Here is a 16,331-nt window from a genome sequence, read left to right as displayed (position 1 = left end):
ACTCAGAAGGTTCAGAAGGTAAATCATAACAATTCATGAGATGATTAAAACGTGCGCCGAAAATCCGTCCGTGGATTCCCTGCGACCGTGCGCAGAAAAACTCCACCGGAGTTATATATATAAATAATATTTCATACTTTCTACCATTTAATAATATTAAATCATAACAATTCATGAGATGATTAAAACGTGCGCCGAAAATCCGTCCGTGGATGCGACCGTGCGCAGAATTACTCCACCGGGGCTATAGACCTTTTTCCCTCTATCCCACAATGCACTATTCCAGGGGGGGTATGACGTAGCTCATTAACCTCATAGATCGTGTGCATCCGATGGTCTTTGCCAGGCCTTTGCAATTATTTTGTCTTAATATCAATATCAATATATTTTATTAACATTCACCAAACAAACTGGTATAGTTAATATTTACAAATACAAATATTTACAATTGAAATTGCAATATTAAAGTTACAAGTACAAATATTTACAATTATAGAAGAAATATAAATTAGTCTTAATAATAATAGACAATATTAATAGTGGCGCTCAAGTCCACGTTACATTGAGCCTATAGAATGAAAATATGACAGGGGGTCGCTGCTCTAAGCCCAAATGGGAACTTTGTTATTATCTATAAGTCCATGTTCGTTCGTGAATCAAAAGCTGATTTGACGAATTTGGTTATTGGAGTAATACTGTCAAAATCACTTGCACTCATTATAAGTTTGAAAATGTCAGTGTCTACCATACCATCTATATCATACATTTCATGTATTGTAGATAATAAATCTTGGCGAGGGTTGGTATAGAAAGGACATATCATTACAAAATGAAATTCATCCTCCACCTTATTTAAATTACAAAGTGTACAAATTCTATTCTCTGGATTAATTTTTGGAGAGAAGTTACGCCCCTTTTCGATCATGAGATTATGTGCGCTTATTCTTAATTTACAGAATGCAGCCCTGGAAGATCTTTTAGCGATAATAACATAATTTTCTGTACTGAAAGAATTTTTTTTTTTTTTTTATGTTCTGAGTTTAGGACTAAAATTATTAATATGATTAACCCAAAGATTGTTATAGACGATTTGAAGTTTAGATACAATAATTTCATTAAAATTGAAGCGGTGATCGTATTTGGTTTATCCCAAATGTCAATCCTATTGATAAGGCTAAATATATTTTTTATACCTGTCGACCATGTGAAATTATTAGTACACACTAACTTTCTGTTATCTACAAGTGCTTGAATTACAAGAGAATCATTACCATTCATACATTTTCGTTTAGCTTCCACCAGTATTTTACAGATAAAGAAAGCATAGTTGTGAGCAGTGGAAAACTACCTAATTAAGCCTCTTACTGCATTGTTAGTGGATTTTTATGAACTCCGAGTATAATTTTGCAAACCTTAATGTGAATAGATTCACTTGGAAGTTTATCACATGTTGTAAGAAAGTTTGAGTCGTTCAGTTTGTTTAACAAATATGGTGCCCAAACCTCACATCCATAGCTAAGGATTGGTTGGATGAGGGTCTGAAATAATTTCATGCTACATTTGTAGGAGTCACTTATAAAATTATCCCTAATTTTATAATATGCTTTCATTGCTTTGTCTTTAAGTCTAATCATTGCTTTTGTAAATGAACCAGATGGTACAAAAATGATACCCAAATAGCAATATTCATTAGTTATGTTGATGTTACAATTACCATAATTAAATTTACAACCTTTCAAAACATGACCACCTTTATTGAATATCATGACATTTGATTTGTCAATGTTAACTAACAGTTTCCACTTTCTGCAATAATTGTGCAATTTATCAAGGGCATGTTGAAGGCCATTTGCACTTTCAGATAAAATGATTAGATCATCAGCATACATGAGACAACTGAGAGGTGAGTTGTTAAGACTCACTGGAGCATAATTAGCATCAAATATTTTTGGAAGATCGCTAAGAAAAATATTGAAGAAAATTGGAGCTAAGGACACAGCCTTGTTTCACGCCGACTGTGGTGTTAAACGATCAGTAAGTTTGTTGTCACATTTTACAGCTTAAAGAAACAGATGTATACATGTTCTTAATTATTTGAAAAAAGTTGCCGCCAATACCCGTTTGGCTTAATTTATATAAAAGAGCATTTCGCCAGATGGTATCAAAGGCGGCAGAAAAATCAATAAAACATACATATAAATAAGATTTACTAGCACGATGAATATATTTATTAATACTGGGCATACTGATTCCATATATGCGGATTATCGTAAAGGCCATCGATGTTTCTAATTATGCAATTATTGAATACACGAATGATGCAGTTACGGAGCGATGCAGAACATCTGTGTAAGAGATTTATGTTTACGTCTTATTTTCATCTCCGAAAAAAAAGTGAAACGGACACCGACAAAATATCACTGCGTGTCCCGTCATTAGTTTTTCACCATTAGGTCTATAAAATGTATACAAAGTTAGGTTTCAATAGCAGGAAACTTTTTTGGGTGAGGTCACCATGTCCACAAGGCATAAAAATGTTGTTTTTTGCCCCCGAAAGGTATTAGTGATCACGGCGCCATTATCGTGATTATCGGGGATTCCTTTTTTGTGATGAAGGCACCAGCCGAAATGTCCGTATTCCAGAATGTAATGAACATAACTCTGTACTCCCCGGGAGATGATGTAGTTTGCGACACTCATACCCCCCTGGAATAGTGCATGATGGGAAAGAGGGAAAAAGGTCTATATACGGAGGGGAGTTTCTGCGACGCGCGCCGAAGTCCGTCCGGATTCCCTGCGACCGCGCGCAGAATTACTCCACCGGAGATATATACGGAGGGGAGTTTCTGAGCACGTGCCCCGAAAATCCGACTGTGGATTCCCTGCGACCGTGCGCAGAAAAACTCCACCGTTCTGACTCTAAAAATATATATAACTAGATTTCGCGGTTCTCGGGTAGGGCGCTTCTCGTGATAGGCTTATTTCTAATTACCCAAACCCGTTACCCATATACCTGCCCTGACTTTTTAAACTACTATGAAATGCGTCTCTCAATGATCAAGACCCAACTTTTCACAACTTAATCAACTCTTCCTAGTCACACTGTAATGCTTTGCCGATCGCGCACTGCACACTCCCGTTGATACTCGCGATAACGCAGCGTGAGCACGCGATAGTGCACCGCAGCATGACGCTTAAACGCTGACCTTGACGCGAACGCGATAGCAAGGACAGAGACGGACACGCCGTTATTAGTATTAAGATATTTCTTACTTTCTAAGTTAGTTTTTTAAACATGAAACTTGATGCGCAGAACTGACTCTAAACATATAGGCCCTAAAATAATATTTCTTACTTTATACCATTTAATCATATTAAATCATAACAATCATGAGATGATTAAAAACGTGCGCCAAAAATCCGTCCGTGGATTCCCTGCGACCGTGCGCAGAATTACTCCACCGGAGCTATATACGGAGGGGAGTTTCTGCGCCCGTGCGCCGAAAGTCCGTCCGTGGATTCCCTCTGACCGTGCATGGCAGAATTACTCCACGGAGTTATATATAAATAATATTTCATACTTTCTACCATTTAATAAACATGATAGGCCTACTTGATGCGCAGAACTGACTCTAAACATATAGGCCTAGGCCTAAATAATATTACTTACTTTCTACCATAATAGTAATAAATCATAACAATTCCTGAAATGATTAAATCGTGCGCCGAAAATCCGTCAGTGGATTCCCTGCGACCGTGCGCAGAATTACTCCACCGGAGCTATATACGGAGGGGAGTTTCTGCGCACGCGCGCCGAAAATCCGTCCGTGGATTCCCTGCGACCGTGCGCAGAATTACTCCACCGGAGTTATATATAAATAATATTTCATACTTTCTACCATTTAATAAACATGATAGGCCTACTTGATGCGCAGAACTGACTCTAAACATATAGGCCTAGGCCTAAATAAGATTACTTACTTTCTACCATAATAGTAATAAATCATAACAATTCCTGAAATGATTAAATCGTGCGCCGAAAATCCGTCCGTGGATTCCCTGCGACCATGCGCAGAATTACTCCACCGAGCTATATACGGAGGGAGTTTCTGCGCACGCGCGCCGAAAAATCCGTCCGTGGATTCCCTGCGACCGCATGCAGAATTACTCCACCGGAACTATATACGGAGGGATTTTCAGTGCACGCATGCGCAGAAAAATCCGACTGTGGATTCCTTGCGTCCACCGTGCGCAGATAATCCACTATCGGAAGTTCTGCGTAGGGGTCGCAGAAGCTCCACTGGTGGATCATGTACATACATGGCCTGTGGCCCCATGGAGGAGGGTTTGAGGGTTGATTGATAACATTATTGATCTCAACTGGACCTTACTGCTTTGAAATGAAAACAAGTGTGGAATATCGTCGTTGAGCAGGAAAATCCTCATATGTGTCATTGGCCCCTGAACATGCTTAAAGCAAAACCTCCTATGTAACTGGTTGGCAATTTTGTTTTAAACATATTCAGGGGCCACAAACACATAGGAAGTTTTTCCTGCCCAACGACAATATTATTTTTCCATTAGTTTTGGAAAACTGCTCAATTAGATTATCGTGAAATTTGATTTAGGATTTAAAGGCATGTGATCGAAATTTTTTTCCCCAAAAGTCCTGACAAAAGTTTTAAAATTCTATTATTATCCTCAAATTTGCACATTATATTGTACTTGAAGTCAATCGTGGTGTAGGTGACGAAATTAACCCCTCTAATGACTGAAATCACTATTGATTCTTAAGATCAAGCCAAGGAAGACTCACTTGTTTGTGTCTTTGTAAAATATTGTTACTATGCAAAGTCATAGTCGCTACAGATGTTGAAGCCAGAGGTCTAGGTAATTGTTTGTCTGGGAGTGTAAAAACATCTTGTGTGAAATGAAATTGAAGAGCTGGGGTCCATTTCACTAAAATTTATGAAGCTTCGCAAATCTTGAAATCGTTTGTAACTTACGACGAGTCGTAAGTTCCATTTCACTAAGCTTACTTAGAACGGCACCCTTCGTAAGTAGGAATTTACTACAGGGACCCTTCATAAACTTACATTAAGTATTGGGTATTTGTAACTTTACGAATGGTTACTTCAGTTATGAAGGGTTAAAATTTTTGTGAAATGGACCCTTGATCCATGCTTTAAAAGTCATTCTTTGTGCATTGTTACACACAGGAGGTCTCTTTTGCATCCCCGGGAATCACTTAAAGCCTGAGACCATAATACCTAGGTATTATGGTCTTAGCTTAAAGCCATGCTCTAACATTTCCATAAGAAATAGAATTGAATTTCTTTTGCACAAAATGATAGTTTCACTGTCACATTTGTCCCCTTTGAACTATGAACAGATGAGGCAAAGCAATGAAAATCACTATTTAATTCTACTGCATGTTGCCAATGCGTGTCACTTTGTCGATCATGACTGAGATCAGTCCTTTGACCTTCCTGCACGCTATGAACATCACATGAATGTGTTCAACTAGCATTTCAATTGTAATAATTAAACATTTTGTGACCTTCCCCAAAATCTCACTACACTCGCAAATGGGAAAATTTTGACATTTTTGACTAAAAAATCATAAAAATCCCAGCAAAGTGGCACACCCCCACCTCCCCTTGCCTACGCCCCTGCATGGGATGCTCTTACACCACGATATAATACATACCAGTGTCACAATGCCCATCGGCATTAACAGTAGCACCTCTCTTGCATACACAGTAATAGCCATTAGCCACAGTAGAATCCAAAACACAGGTTCCCAAGTCTCCACATGGGTTGGGCAAACAAGGATTATCTGAGACAATAAGTGAGAAAGAAGAAAAATCAAAAGTGGTATTGTAATTCATTCATAACCTCATGCATATATGCGATGTGTGTGATCCAATCATATTTTATTATTTGTAAACATGTGGATGCAAATGCAGGGCATAAATATCTCACAAACTGAACACAAAATGCAAAAGTGGACACTACTGGTCATCTTACAGTATTTCTGATTGGTTGATAACATGAAAAACTGCCTGAAAAAGCGTGTGAATTCAGCCTTAAAAGGCCCCCAAACAGGTTGAAAAATAAATAAAAATAATTTTGGACAACAAAACTGCCTGAATTCAGGCAAAAGCCTGAAAATTCTCATGCTTGCTAGTTCCTGCTTCAAAATGCGCTGGTAGACCTGCATTATGCTCACACAAACAGCATAGGAGTTTCAAGGTAGGACCTGGTTTTATAGTAGGCTGCTTGTCATTGGGCCATTCCATTTAAAATCCACACTACCCCTGTGGAAGATTGAGCTAAAGTCTATGAGTTTTGAATACAATAGACAATTGGGTAACTTCCATTTGAAATACTCACTCCAATTGTGGAAGATATATGTAAATAATAATATTAATAATAAAACAGCATTTATCCACACTTTCTGGATACTCAGATCCCTCAAAGCGCGCCACGGGTCGATATGCTCCCAAGCCCCTAAGGGCAGCGCAAGTTGACCTCAATACTGAGTGTGACAGATAACAGGCCCGGGCTGATCCCCTACTCTTTACGAAAAGGCCTGCAGCTTTTACATGTCCAGATATTGCTCTTCTGGTATATGGGACCACCATAAAGCCATAACCCAGGGGGAGTATGGGCTTCAAAATGATTAACCCTGATCAATTACATCAGAAAAACATACTCCCTCTTTGGAAGATATTTCCAAATCTTCCACAGGGGTAGTGTGGATTTTAAATGGAATAGCCCATCGTTCATGACTTCCGTTGCCATTATCAGTGCATCGTTCTTGTCGTCTTCTTCAACAACATCATCATCATCATCAATCAGCATCACAAACATTATCATAATTATTCCACACTCCCAACTAAATTAACATCTAATTTTGTACACTTTTTAAGACAGAACCAATTTGTACCTGTGCAAGTAAGTCCATCTCCAATTAAACCCTCATTACAATGGCAACCAAAGATTCCATCCATCAATCCACATGTTGCGCTGCTACTACATTCCATATTGGTACAAGTAATCTGATCAACTGCAGAACACTCACATCGACGTATAAAGTTATTTCCGATGCAACTGGTTCCATCGATCCAGATTTCACCATCCTGTACATAATATTTGAAAAAACTTCATTGATTTAAAGTAGGCCATGCCAAATCCACAAGGCACACTTCAAGCAGGGTTGTTGATTTTTTGATTTAAAAAAAAAATAAATCAGAATTTTTTTTATTTAAATCAATTTTTTAACTTGTTTATTCCAAGAACTGCTATACCCCATGATAAAGTCAAAAGAGTACCAGTGGAATGTTAGTCATATGCATAATCCTATCAGGTATTTACAAAAAAATCAAACCATGTTTTTACATGTGAAAATTTCAAAGAAACAATTTGGCAAAATCATAGGAAAACACCTGTTGAATTCTGCACCTTGAAAATGATTTTTTAGCAATAGATAAAGTGACATCATAGAGGTATTTTAATTGTATCCAAAAGTTGTAGAAATTAGGAATAAGGAAAACAGTCAATTTAAGAAAGAAATTAACTTATATTTATCAAAAATGGTAAAGAATGAAAAAAGTTGATTTAAATCAGTGATTAAAAAAAATGAAGTGATTTAATCGCAATTTAAATTGGCATGATTTAAATCAAATAACCCTGCAATATTCTTGCCAACTCTCTTTACTTTTTATTTTTATCATTCCATGTCAGATGTACACTGTTCTCCCACTATGCCCACTACTCCCCATTCACTGATTTTTTGGGATTATAAAAATGTTTTCAAGTTTCTGTTCATTTTAAGCTGAAGCAACAAGGTCAAGTGAAAGAAATCTCATTGGTTATTTTGGCCATTTAACATGGACTTCTATGGGGGATTAAAGTCATAATATGACTTTGTCAAAATTGCTCATTTGGCTGATTCCATTTAGGTGCAAGTTGGGACATTTGTAAACATTACAAATATGCCAAAAAAATCAGGTTGGCAGCCACTTGATAGCTTTAATTGGGGTATCTGAGCATCTCAATTGGCTATTACCGTATTTACCGTATTACCGTCAAATAGTCGCCCCCCCTCAAATAAACACCCCACCACTTTTTTCAACCAAGATGTTTCAAAAATGCCGATATTTCCATGCCATCTTGTGTAGTAAGCTTACCAAGTTCCCCACATAGTCAATAATAGTGTCAATAATTGGCGAAAATCTGGATTGGAAACCCGGAAGTGAGCCAGAAGTCGGTGTTTCTAGTTCATATTTCGTCATTTTAGCATTTTTTATCGTTCTAAAATTGACCTTGAATAAACGCCCCCCCTTGGGAAAATGTATTTGACGAAATACGGTATGTCTTATCACGTGAACTCAAAATTTAGCTTGGGGAATCAAAACCTTCCAGCCACCATCTCCATCCCCATATCAACCAACACAAATTTTAAGGATTTCTCCAAAGGATTTCTCTTTAGGGATTTGCTAAGGGTTATCCCTTTTGCATAAGGGATTTGTTTGGATGCTTTGCCTAACTACATACCCTACGATAATTGCCGTTACCATCGATGCATCCACACTTGTCTTGAGAGATGCATCTACCACCATCAGCCACCAGACCCTCATCACATTCGCATCCTTCCACACAGACATCCCCACATGGTTTAGGCGGTTCTCCTGCTGCGACATCGACACATGTTTGTGGGCATTCTGTGGTACAGAACTCATAATGGGACCCAACAGGACAGGTATAGGCTGAAATCAAAAGGTGTCAAGATTTTTAACCCCCTGAGCACTACCTGCTGATCTAACATTGCCTCTGATTGGTCAATTACGTGATATCTTCACTTTTATCACCAATCAGAATAGAGTTTGCAAATAATTCACCCCAATTTTTTTGCATTGGGAAATTATTCTAATAATATTGCTGATTTGTCCAATCGATAATGAAAACTTCTTTTTGGCCAATCAGCAGGTAGTTCTCATGGAGTTAATATTTGCTGATAAATTTGATGCAGACATACACACTAAATTATAATCAATCTAAAATATATTTCTTAAACATGCATAATTCACTGCACACCAAATATTATGATGATGAAATTTCGCATTATTTTTAAATACTATTTAGCTCAGTTCAGTTCAGTTTTATTTCATAGAATAATGTAATACAGAGGAGACATTTTTACTTATATCAATATACAAAATGCAATTCATAATAATACAAATGAGATATAATAGTATCATTATTTGGGGGCACGGTGGCCTAGCGGAACGGGCACTGACTAATAATCGGAAGGTTGCGGGTTCGAGCCCGGCGACGTCATCGTGTTGTGTCCTTGAGTAAAGCACTTTATCTTGATTTCTCCTCTCCACCCAGGTGTTTAAATGGGTACCGGCATTCTTAAATGCTGGGAAGGTAACAGACTCGCTGTAGAGGAGGTGTAGCGATCCCCCTATAGCAACATTACATGGAGGAGTCTGGGCCAATCGCCAATGAAAGAGAGATGGACACTCCAATCACTATTTATACAGGATCGTCCCCTTTACCTTTAAGAGTATCATTACAAAGTAATACTCTAATATTAAAATATTGTGGTGTAGATGTCACAGAAACACAGAGCGTGTAGAACTGTGGCACCTGTGTAATAGTTACAAAATAACATAGTCTATAGCATATTAATTAAAGCATACAACATAAGCAAGGTTACATGCTTAATATATGCTCTCTTTATATTAAACAACCTATCTGTATGTTAATGAGTTGCAACAATTTCTGGATATTGTACACCATGAGTATCATGGGCCTTTTAGATTTACACGCATAATATACGATTTCTGTTCAATCTTGTTTTCTTAAATACAATATGCACAAAAAATTATTATGGCTCACAATGATTCTTCCCAGACTTGATTCAAAGTTTACCAAAATATTGTTAGAGATGCCTTGAAATAAATTTCTACTGTAAGACAAAATTTAACTTACGACAGAGCCAATCATTCCTCCATGGTCTAATTCTAATACCAGCTCTCCTGCACAATGCAGTATATAAAGCAACAGTATCACAGTATGTACCCAGGTCAGGCAAGGTCGCACAGAGGTCATAGCGACAGCTGCATTCATATGGTTCTGGGTTTATCACCTCATGACAAGCAGCAAATGGACCTGCAAAATAAGTGTATAAAATGTCTTACTGCCATACCAAGAAGGAGTTATGGATATTAGGTTTCACCACCTGAACAGAATTGATCACAACTTGAATTCTCTCCTGAGGATAGTATATGTCAATGAGGCGACCAAATCACCAGGCTGTCATTATAGCTAGAGGCAGAATATGCCTCAGGTGGGTCAATAAGTTACTGGTACATAAAATGATCTTGTTGGCTGCTCAGTGCCAGAAGTGGGTAAGTGCAATAGCTGCCCTGTGAACATTTGGCAATTTACACACAGTATATTGTACTCATCTACACATGGCAGCTACGTACACATGGCAGTTATTGCAATTACCCACTTGAGCAGTCGTTGTGTGGTGTTTAGTTCCCAGGATGTGAGTTTGCCTCAGGCAATTTGTGGTTAAATGTTGGTAGCTCACCACAAGAGTTATTACCATCGATTTGGTTGAAAAAGGAGGTGAGACATGATCAATTCACTTCAGGCAGTGGAATCTAATGGACTTTGCCACTTATGTGATATAGACTAAAAACAGTTTATCATGCAGCATGTGCATGATGTGGGTATTCTCTCTGAGGTCATAGGATTACTATAAAAAAAAGATTTATTTCAAGTCAATATCTCAGTAAACCACAATCACCAGGGGTTGAACATAGGAGCAAGTTGCCACACACTGACATCGCCTGGCTAATAATTAGTTGGTGCAGCAGAGACACTAAAATGAATACACGGGATCGATACACGTGAATTGCTATGCACGATTTTGATATCAGACGAAAATCTTCGGATACTGGGTTAGAAAATGATGAATATCTCCCCAAATGATTTTTTCTCAAGAAACCAGATGTGGTCTCATACACTTGAAAATACGTGTTGAACAGATATGATAGTCGTTAGCGTGCGCTTTGAAAATTGGCTGTGCGCTTTGAACTCAAAATCTGACCAAAACTCTAATGTTATATTGCGTTGGTCCTGTATGGACTACAGCGCAGCAGGCTATAGCTGCACTCACTACTCAGTGGAGGCAGTATAACCATTGACCGCAATGTCGTATACAAGCTTACTCACACAGCGAGAAATCAATTACCCCAGTTATTGTCAGTAGCCTTAGTCAGGTCACTTCGCTAATTATGCATCTCATAAGGTCCGAATAAAATGGCCATGGGTGGCTGTGGATTCAACCTACCATGGCGATTTCTACCATGAAGATATCGGGGCGATGTCACTGTGTGCCACAGCATTTGTCCCCTTGTTTTGTTCCACTGAGTCCTGGGTTCAAGCCCAGCCTGCACCCAAGGACTGTATGTGCACTTGGGTATATCCCGATCCATGCTCGCTCTAGCAGGTTTTCTCTGGGATCTCCGGTTTCCTGGCCGGCTTTCAAAATTGGTGATTAGTTTTTAGGTTATCATGAACTTTCTCCACCCATTGGAATTTATGGAGCAGCACATGTAATTGGTGGAAATCTAAGGGCAGATAGGTCTGCGCTTTGGCTGCAACCGGTCTTAAGGTCCATTCATACTATGCCAAAATTGCAGTGTGGTGCGTTGCTGCACTGCATCCTACTGCAAATACTGCATTGCGTTAAACATTTTAACTTGGAAATGTGATGAGTTGCAGCAAAAAGTAATCGATATATCGACAATGCACAGCATCGAAAAGCAATTGCGGCGTAGTATGAACGGACCTTGAGTTATTGATACAATCCGAATCTGATCACCAGTGGCAGCAAAATTACAACACTTTGAATCTTCTGGAAAAATGCACTATATGAACTTTTTGGAACGATCCGAATCTGATCACCAGTGGCAGCAAAATTACAACACTTTGAATCTTCTGAAAAAATGCACTATATGAACTTTTTGAAAAAATTTTATGACTCCATACGCCATCAGCATTTCACCACACTCCCCTTTTACTTCTACAAAACACATAAAACTAATTTACTTACCCCATTTATCAGAGAGAATAGAGCAGAGTTCATCAGCATAATCCACCAGTTCTTCATCAATCTCATCACAAGGATAATAGTCACAGGCAGAGGGATCCACAGGTGTGCATTCATCTGGATTTTGTGCCCAACTATTGCCAAAAACTACTGGATTGTTCAGCTGAAATATGTGATGTGAACAAGCTATACGAGTTATTTGTCGCTAATATTGATTTTGAGATATAGCCAATAATAGTAAAAAAAAGAAAAGAAAAAGCGCAGTGATTTATAGTGCGCTAGGCACAGGCACAACGCCTAGACGTTGATCCACAAGCCTCAGCACACTTTACAGGTTGTCGCTGACCACTATGGCCCCACATCATTCCATAAACCATTAAACAACAAATCAGGGACTTTGCTGCTTCAAGAGCGCACACCCTAGACATACCACAAATAACCATCGCAACCAGGATCAGCTCCCGAGTTTCGACGGGTTACAACGAGACAAATTAGCAGTGAGTTCCTTGTCCAGGGGAATTTCAAGCTAACTCAATTTTTCCACGAGAGCATATTAGGCACCACCAGGGTTCGACCCCGCAACCTCTTGCACCATAGTCGAACGCCTTATCAATTGAGCTAGCTTGACAATAGTAGTACTTAACATCCTTTTGTTTTTATTGTTCTGATACTAAAATGAATGGCCATCCTATATACATATACATGATTAAAGTATGAAGACCTATAATCATTATTTTTGTAGAAATATTTAATGAAACTGATCTTTTTTAAAAGTAGAGCACCATTAGCTGTGACAGCAGCCTTTGCCCTCTAGGACCTCAAGGAAGAACAGAGATGATTAATTGTGTTATGAACTGATTGAGTATCCCAGGTTAAAGAAGAAATAAAACAAACAAACAAGCAGCACCAGCAGCATGATAGTGATATTATTTGATCCCTGATGACCCTCTTCAATTTTTGATATGTTCTCCTCATATTGAGTATTTTTTTACCAAGTTTAAGCCCAATTGGGCAAACTTTACCATATGACCTTTGACCGTGGATGACCTCAGATTGACTTTTTCATGCCTTTCATATCGAGAATTCTCTTCACCAAGTTTACCCCAATTGGATATACTTTAACATTTGACCTTTGACATAGGATGACCTCAGCCTTTACATGACCTTTGACATAGGATGACCTCAGTTTGACATTTTTCATGCTCCCTTATAAGGAGGATTCAACCCACAATTGAACAAAGTTTAAAATTTGAACTCTCCATGGCCTTCGACCTCTTTGTGCTAGATGCAAACATACCTGATCTCCTGCTGGGTTCATACAGTCGTCATCAGGGTTACCATTCATATTTCCACACAGACCTTCCACTAGATCAGAGAATTCACCAACTATCCAGACATCCACGTTGTACCGACCATCCCATTTCACAGTAAGTCCAAAATCTGTTTTTAGATACTGAAAGGATCGAAGATGTGATACACAATGGATTAAGCATTGGGTCTATTCCAGTTCAAAATGGATTAAGCATTGGGTCTATTCCAGTTCAAAATGGATTAAGCATTGGGTCTATTCAGTTCAAAATGGATTAAGCATTGGGTCTATTCAGTTCAAAATGGATTAAGCATTGGGTCTATTCCAGTTCAAAATGGATTAAGCATTGGGTCTATTCCAGTTCAAAATGGATTAACCATTGGGTCTATTCCAGTTCAAAATGGATTAAGCATTGGGTCTATTCCAATTCAAAATGAATTAAGCATTGGGTCTATTCCAGTTCAAAATGGATTAACCATTGGGTCTATTCCATTTCAAAATGGATTAAGCATTGGGTTCTTCCCAGTTCAAAATGGATAAGCCTTGGGGTTTTTTCAGGTCAAAATGGATTAAGCATTGGGTCTATTCCAGTTCAAAATGGATTAAGCATTGGGTCTATTCAGTTCAAAATGGATTAAGCAATGGGGCTATTCCTGTTTTATATTGATTAAGCATTGGGTCCATTCCAGTTCAAAATTGATTAAGCATTGGGTCTGTTCCAGTTCAAAATGAATTAAGCAATGGGTCTATTCCAGTTCAAAATGGATTAAGCATTGGGTCTATTCCAGTTCAAAATGGATTAAGCATTGGGTCTATTCAGTTCAAAATGGATTAAGCATTGGGTCTATTCCAGTTCAAAATGGATTAAGCATTGGGTCTATTCCAGTTCAAAATGGATTAAGCATTGGGTCTATTCCAGTTCAAAATGGATTAAGCATTGGGTCTATTCCAGTTCAAAATGGATTAAGCATTGGCTCTATTCCAGTTCAAAATGGATTAAGCATTGGGTCTATTCCAGTTCAAAATGGATTAAGCATTGGGTCTATTCCAGTTCAAAATGGATTAAGCATTGGGTCTATTCCAGTTCAAAATGGATTAACCATTGGGTCTATTCCAGTTCAAAATGAATTAAGCATTGGGTCTATTCCAGTTCAAAATGGATTAAGCAATGGGTCTATTCCAGTTCAAAATGGATTAAGCAATGGGTCTATTCCAGTTCAAAATGGATTAACCATTGGGTCTATTCCAGTTCAAAATGGATTAACCATTGGGTCTATTCCAGTTCAAAATGGATTAAGCGTTGGGTCTATTCCAGTTCAAAATGGATTAAGCATTGGGTCTATTCCAGTTCAAAATGGATTAACCATTGGGTCTATTCCAGTTCAAAATGGATTAACCATTAGGTCTATTCCAGTTCAAAATGGATTAAGCATTGGGTCTATTCCAGTTCAAAATGGATTAAGCATTGGGTCTATTCCAGTTCAAAATGGATTAACCATTGGGTCTATTCCAGTTCAAAATGGATTAACCATTAGGTCTATTCCAGTTCAAAATGGATTAAGCAATGGGGTCTATTCCAGTTCAAAATGGATTAACCATTGGGTCTATTCCAGTTCAAAATGGATTAAGCATTGGGTCTATTCCAGTTTAAAATGGATTAAGCATTGGGTCTATTCCAGTACAAAATGGATTAAGCATTGGGTCTATTCCAGTTCAAAATGGATTAAGCATTGGGTCTATTCCAGTTCAAAATGGATTAACCATTGGGTCTATTCCAGTTCAAAATGGATTAAGCATTGGGTCTATTCCAGTTCAAAATGAATTAAGCAATGGGTCTATTCCAGTTCAAAATGGATTAAGCAGTTCAAAATGGATTAAGCATTGGGTCTATTCCAGTTCAAAATGGATTAAGCAATGGGTCTATTCCAGTTCAAAATGGATTAAGCATTGGGTCTATTCCAGTTCAAAATGGATTAAGCATTGGGTCTATTCCAGTACAAAATGGATTAAGCATTGGGTCTATTCCAGTTCAAAATGGATTAAGCATTGGGTCTATTCCAGTTCAAAATGGATTAACCATTGGGTCTATTCCAGTTCAAAATGGATTAACCATTGGGTCTATTCCAGTTCAAAATGGATTAAGCATTGGGTCTATTCCAGTTCAAAATGGATTAAGCATTGGGTCTATTCCAGTTCAAAATGGATTAACCATTGGGTCTATTCCAGTACAAAATGGATTAAGCAATGGGTCTATTCCAGTTCAAAATGGATTAAGCATTGGGTCTATTCCAGTTCAAAATGGATTAACCATTGGGTCTATTCCAGTTCAAAATGGATTAACCATTGGGTCTATTCCAGTACAAAATGGATTAAGCAATGGGTCTATTCCAGTTCAAAATGGATTAAGCAATGGGTCTATTCCAGTTCAAAATGGATTAAGCATTGGGTCTATTCCAGTTCAAAATGGATTAACCATTGGGTCTATTCCAGTTCAAAATGGATTAACCATTGGGTCTATTCCAGTTCAAAATGGATTAAGCATTGGGTCTATTCCAGTTCAAAATGGATTAAGCATTGGGTCTATTCCAGTACAAAATGGATTAAGCATTGGGTCTATTCCAGTTCAAAATGGATTAAGCATTGGGTCTATTCCAGTTCAAAATGGATTAACCATTGGGTCTATTCCAGTTCAAAATGGATTAAGCATTGGGTCTATTCCAGTTCAAAATGGATTAAGCATTGGGTCTATTCCAGTTCAAAATGGATTAACCATTGGGTCTATTCCAGTTCAAAATGGATTAAGCATTGGGTCTATTCCAGTTCAAAATGGATTAAGCATTGGGTCTATTCCAGTTCAAAATGGATTAAGCAATGGGTCTATTC

At 38.1% G+C, this 16,331-nt stretch overlaps 1 protein-coding gene across 1 annotated transcript in view; it reads right to left on the bottom strand.

The window, feature by feature from the left end:
- LOC140159973 (uncharacterized) overlaps positions 1-16,331 on the bottom strand; it is a 161,872-nt gene that overhangs the window by 22,050 nt on the left and 123,491 nt on the right. Inside the window, exons 24-29 of the mRNA XM_072183240.1 lie at positions 13,437-13,592; positions 12,143-12,302; positions 10,006-10,185; positions 8,563-8,774; positions 6,953-7,145; positions 5,711-5,839 (exon numbers count right to left, since the gene is read on the bottom strand). Of these exons, the coding sequence (XP_072039341.1) occupies positions 5,711-5,839; positions 6,953-7,145; positions 8,563-8,774; positions 10,006-10,185; positions 12,143-12,302; positions 13,437-13,592 (1,030 nt within the window). The remainder of the gene's footprint in view (positions 1-5,710; positions 5,840-6,952; positions 7,146-8,562; positions 8,775-10,005; positions 10,186-12,142; positions 12,303-13,436; positions 13,593-16,331) is intronic.

The sequence above is a fragment of the Amphiura filiformis genome, chromosome 9, assembly GCF_039555335.1.
Source record: "Amphiura filiformis chromosome 9, Afil_fr2py, whole genome shotgun sequence".
Classification (NCBI taxonomy): domain Eukaryota; kingdom Metazoa; phylum Echinodermata; class Ophiuroidea; order Amphilepidida; family Amphiuridae; genus Amphiura; species Amphiura filiformis.
This window is presented reverse-complemented; position numbering and strand designations above follow the sequence as displayed.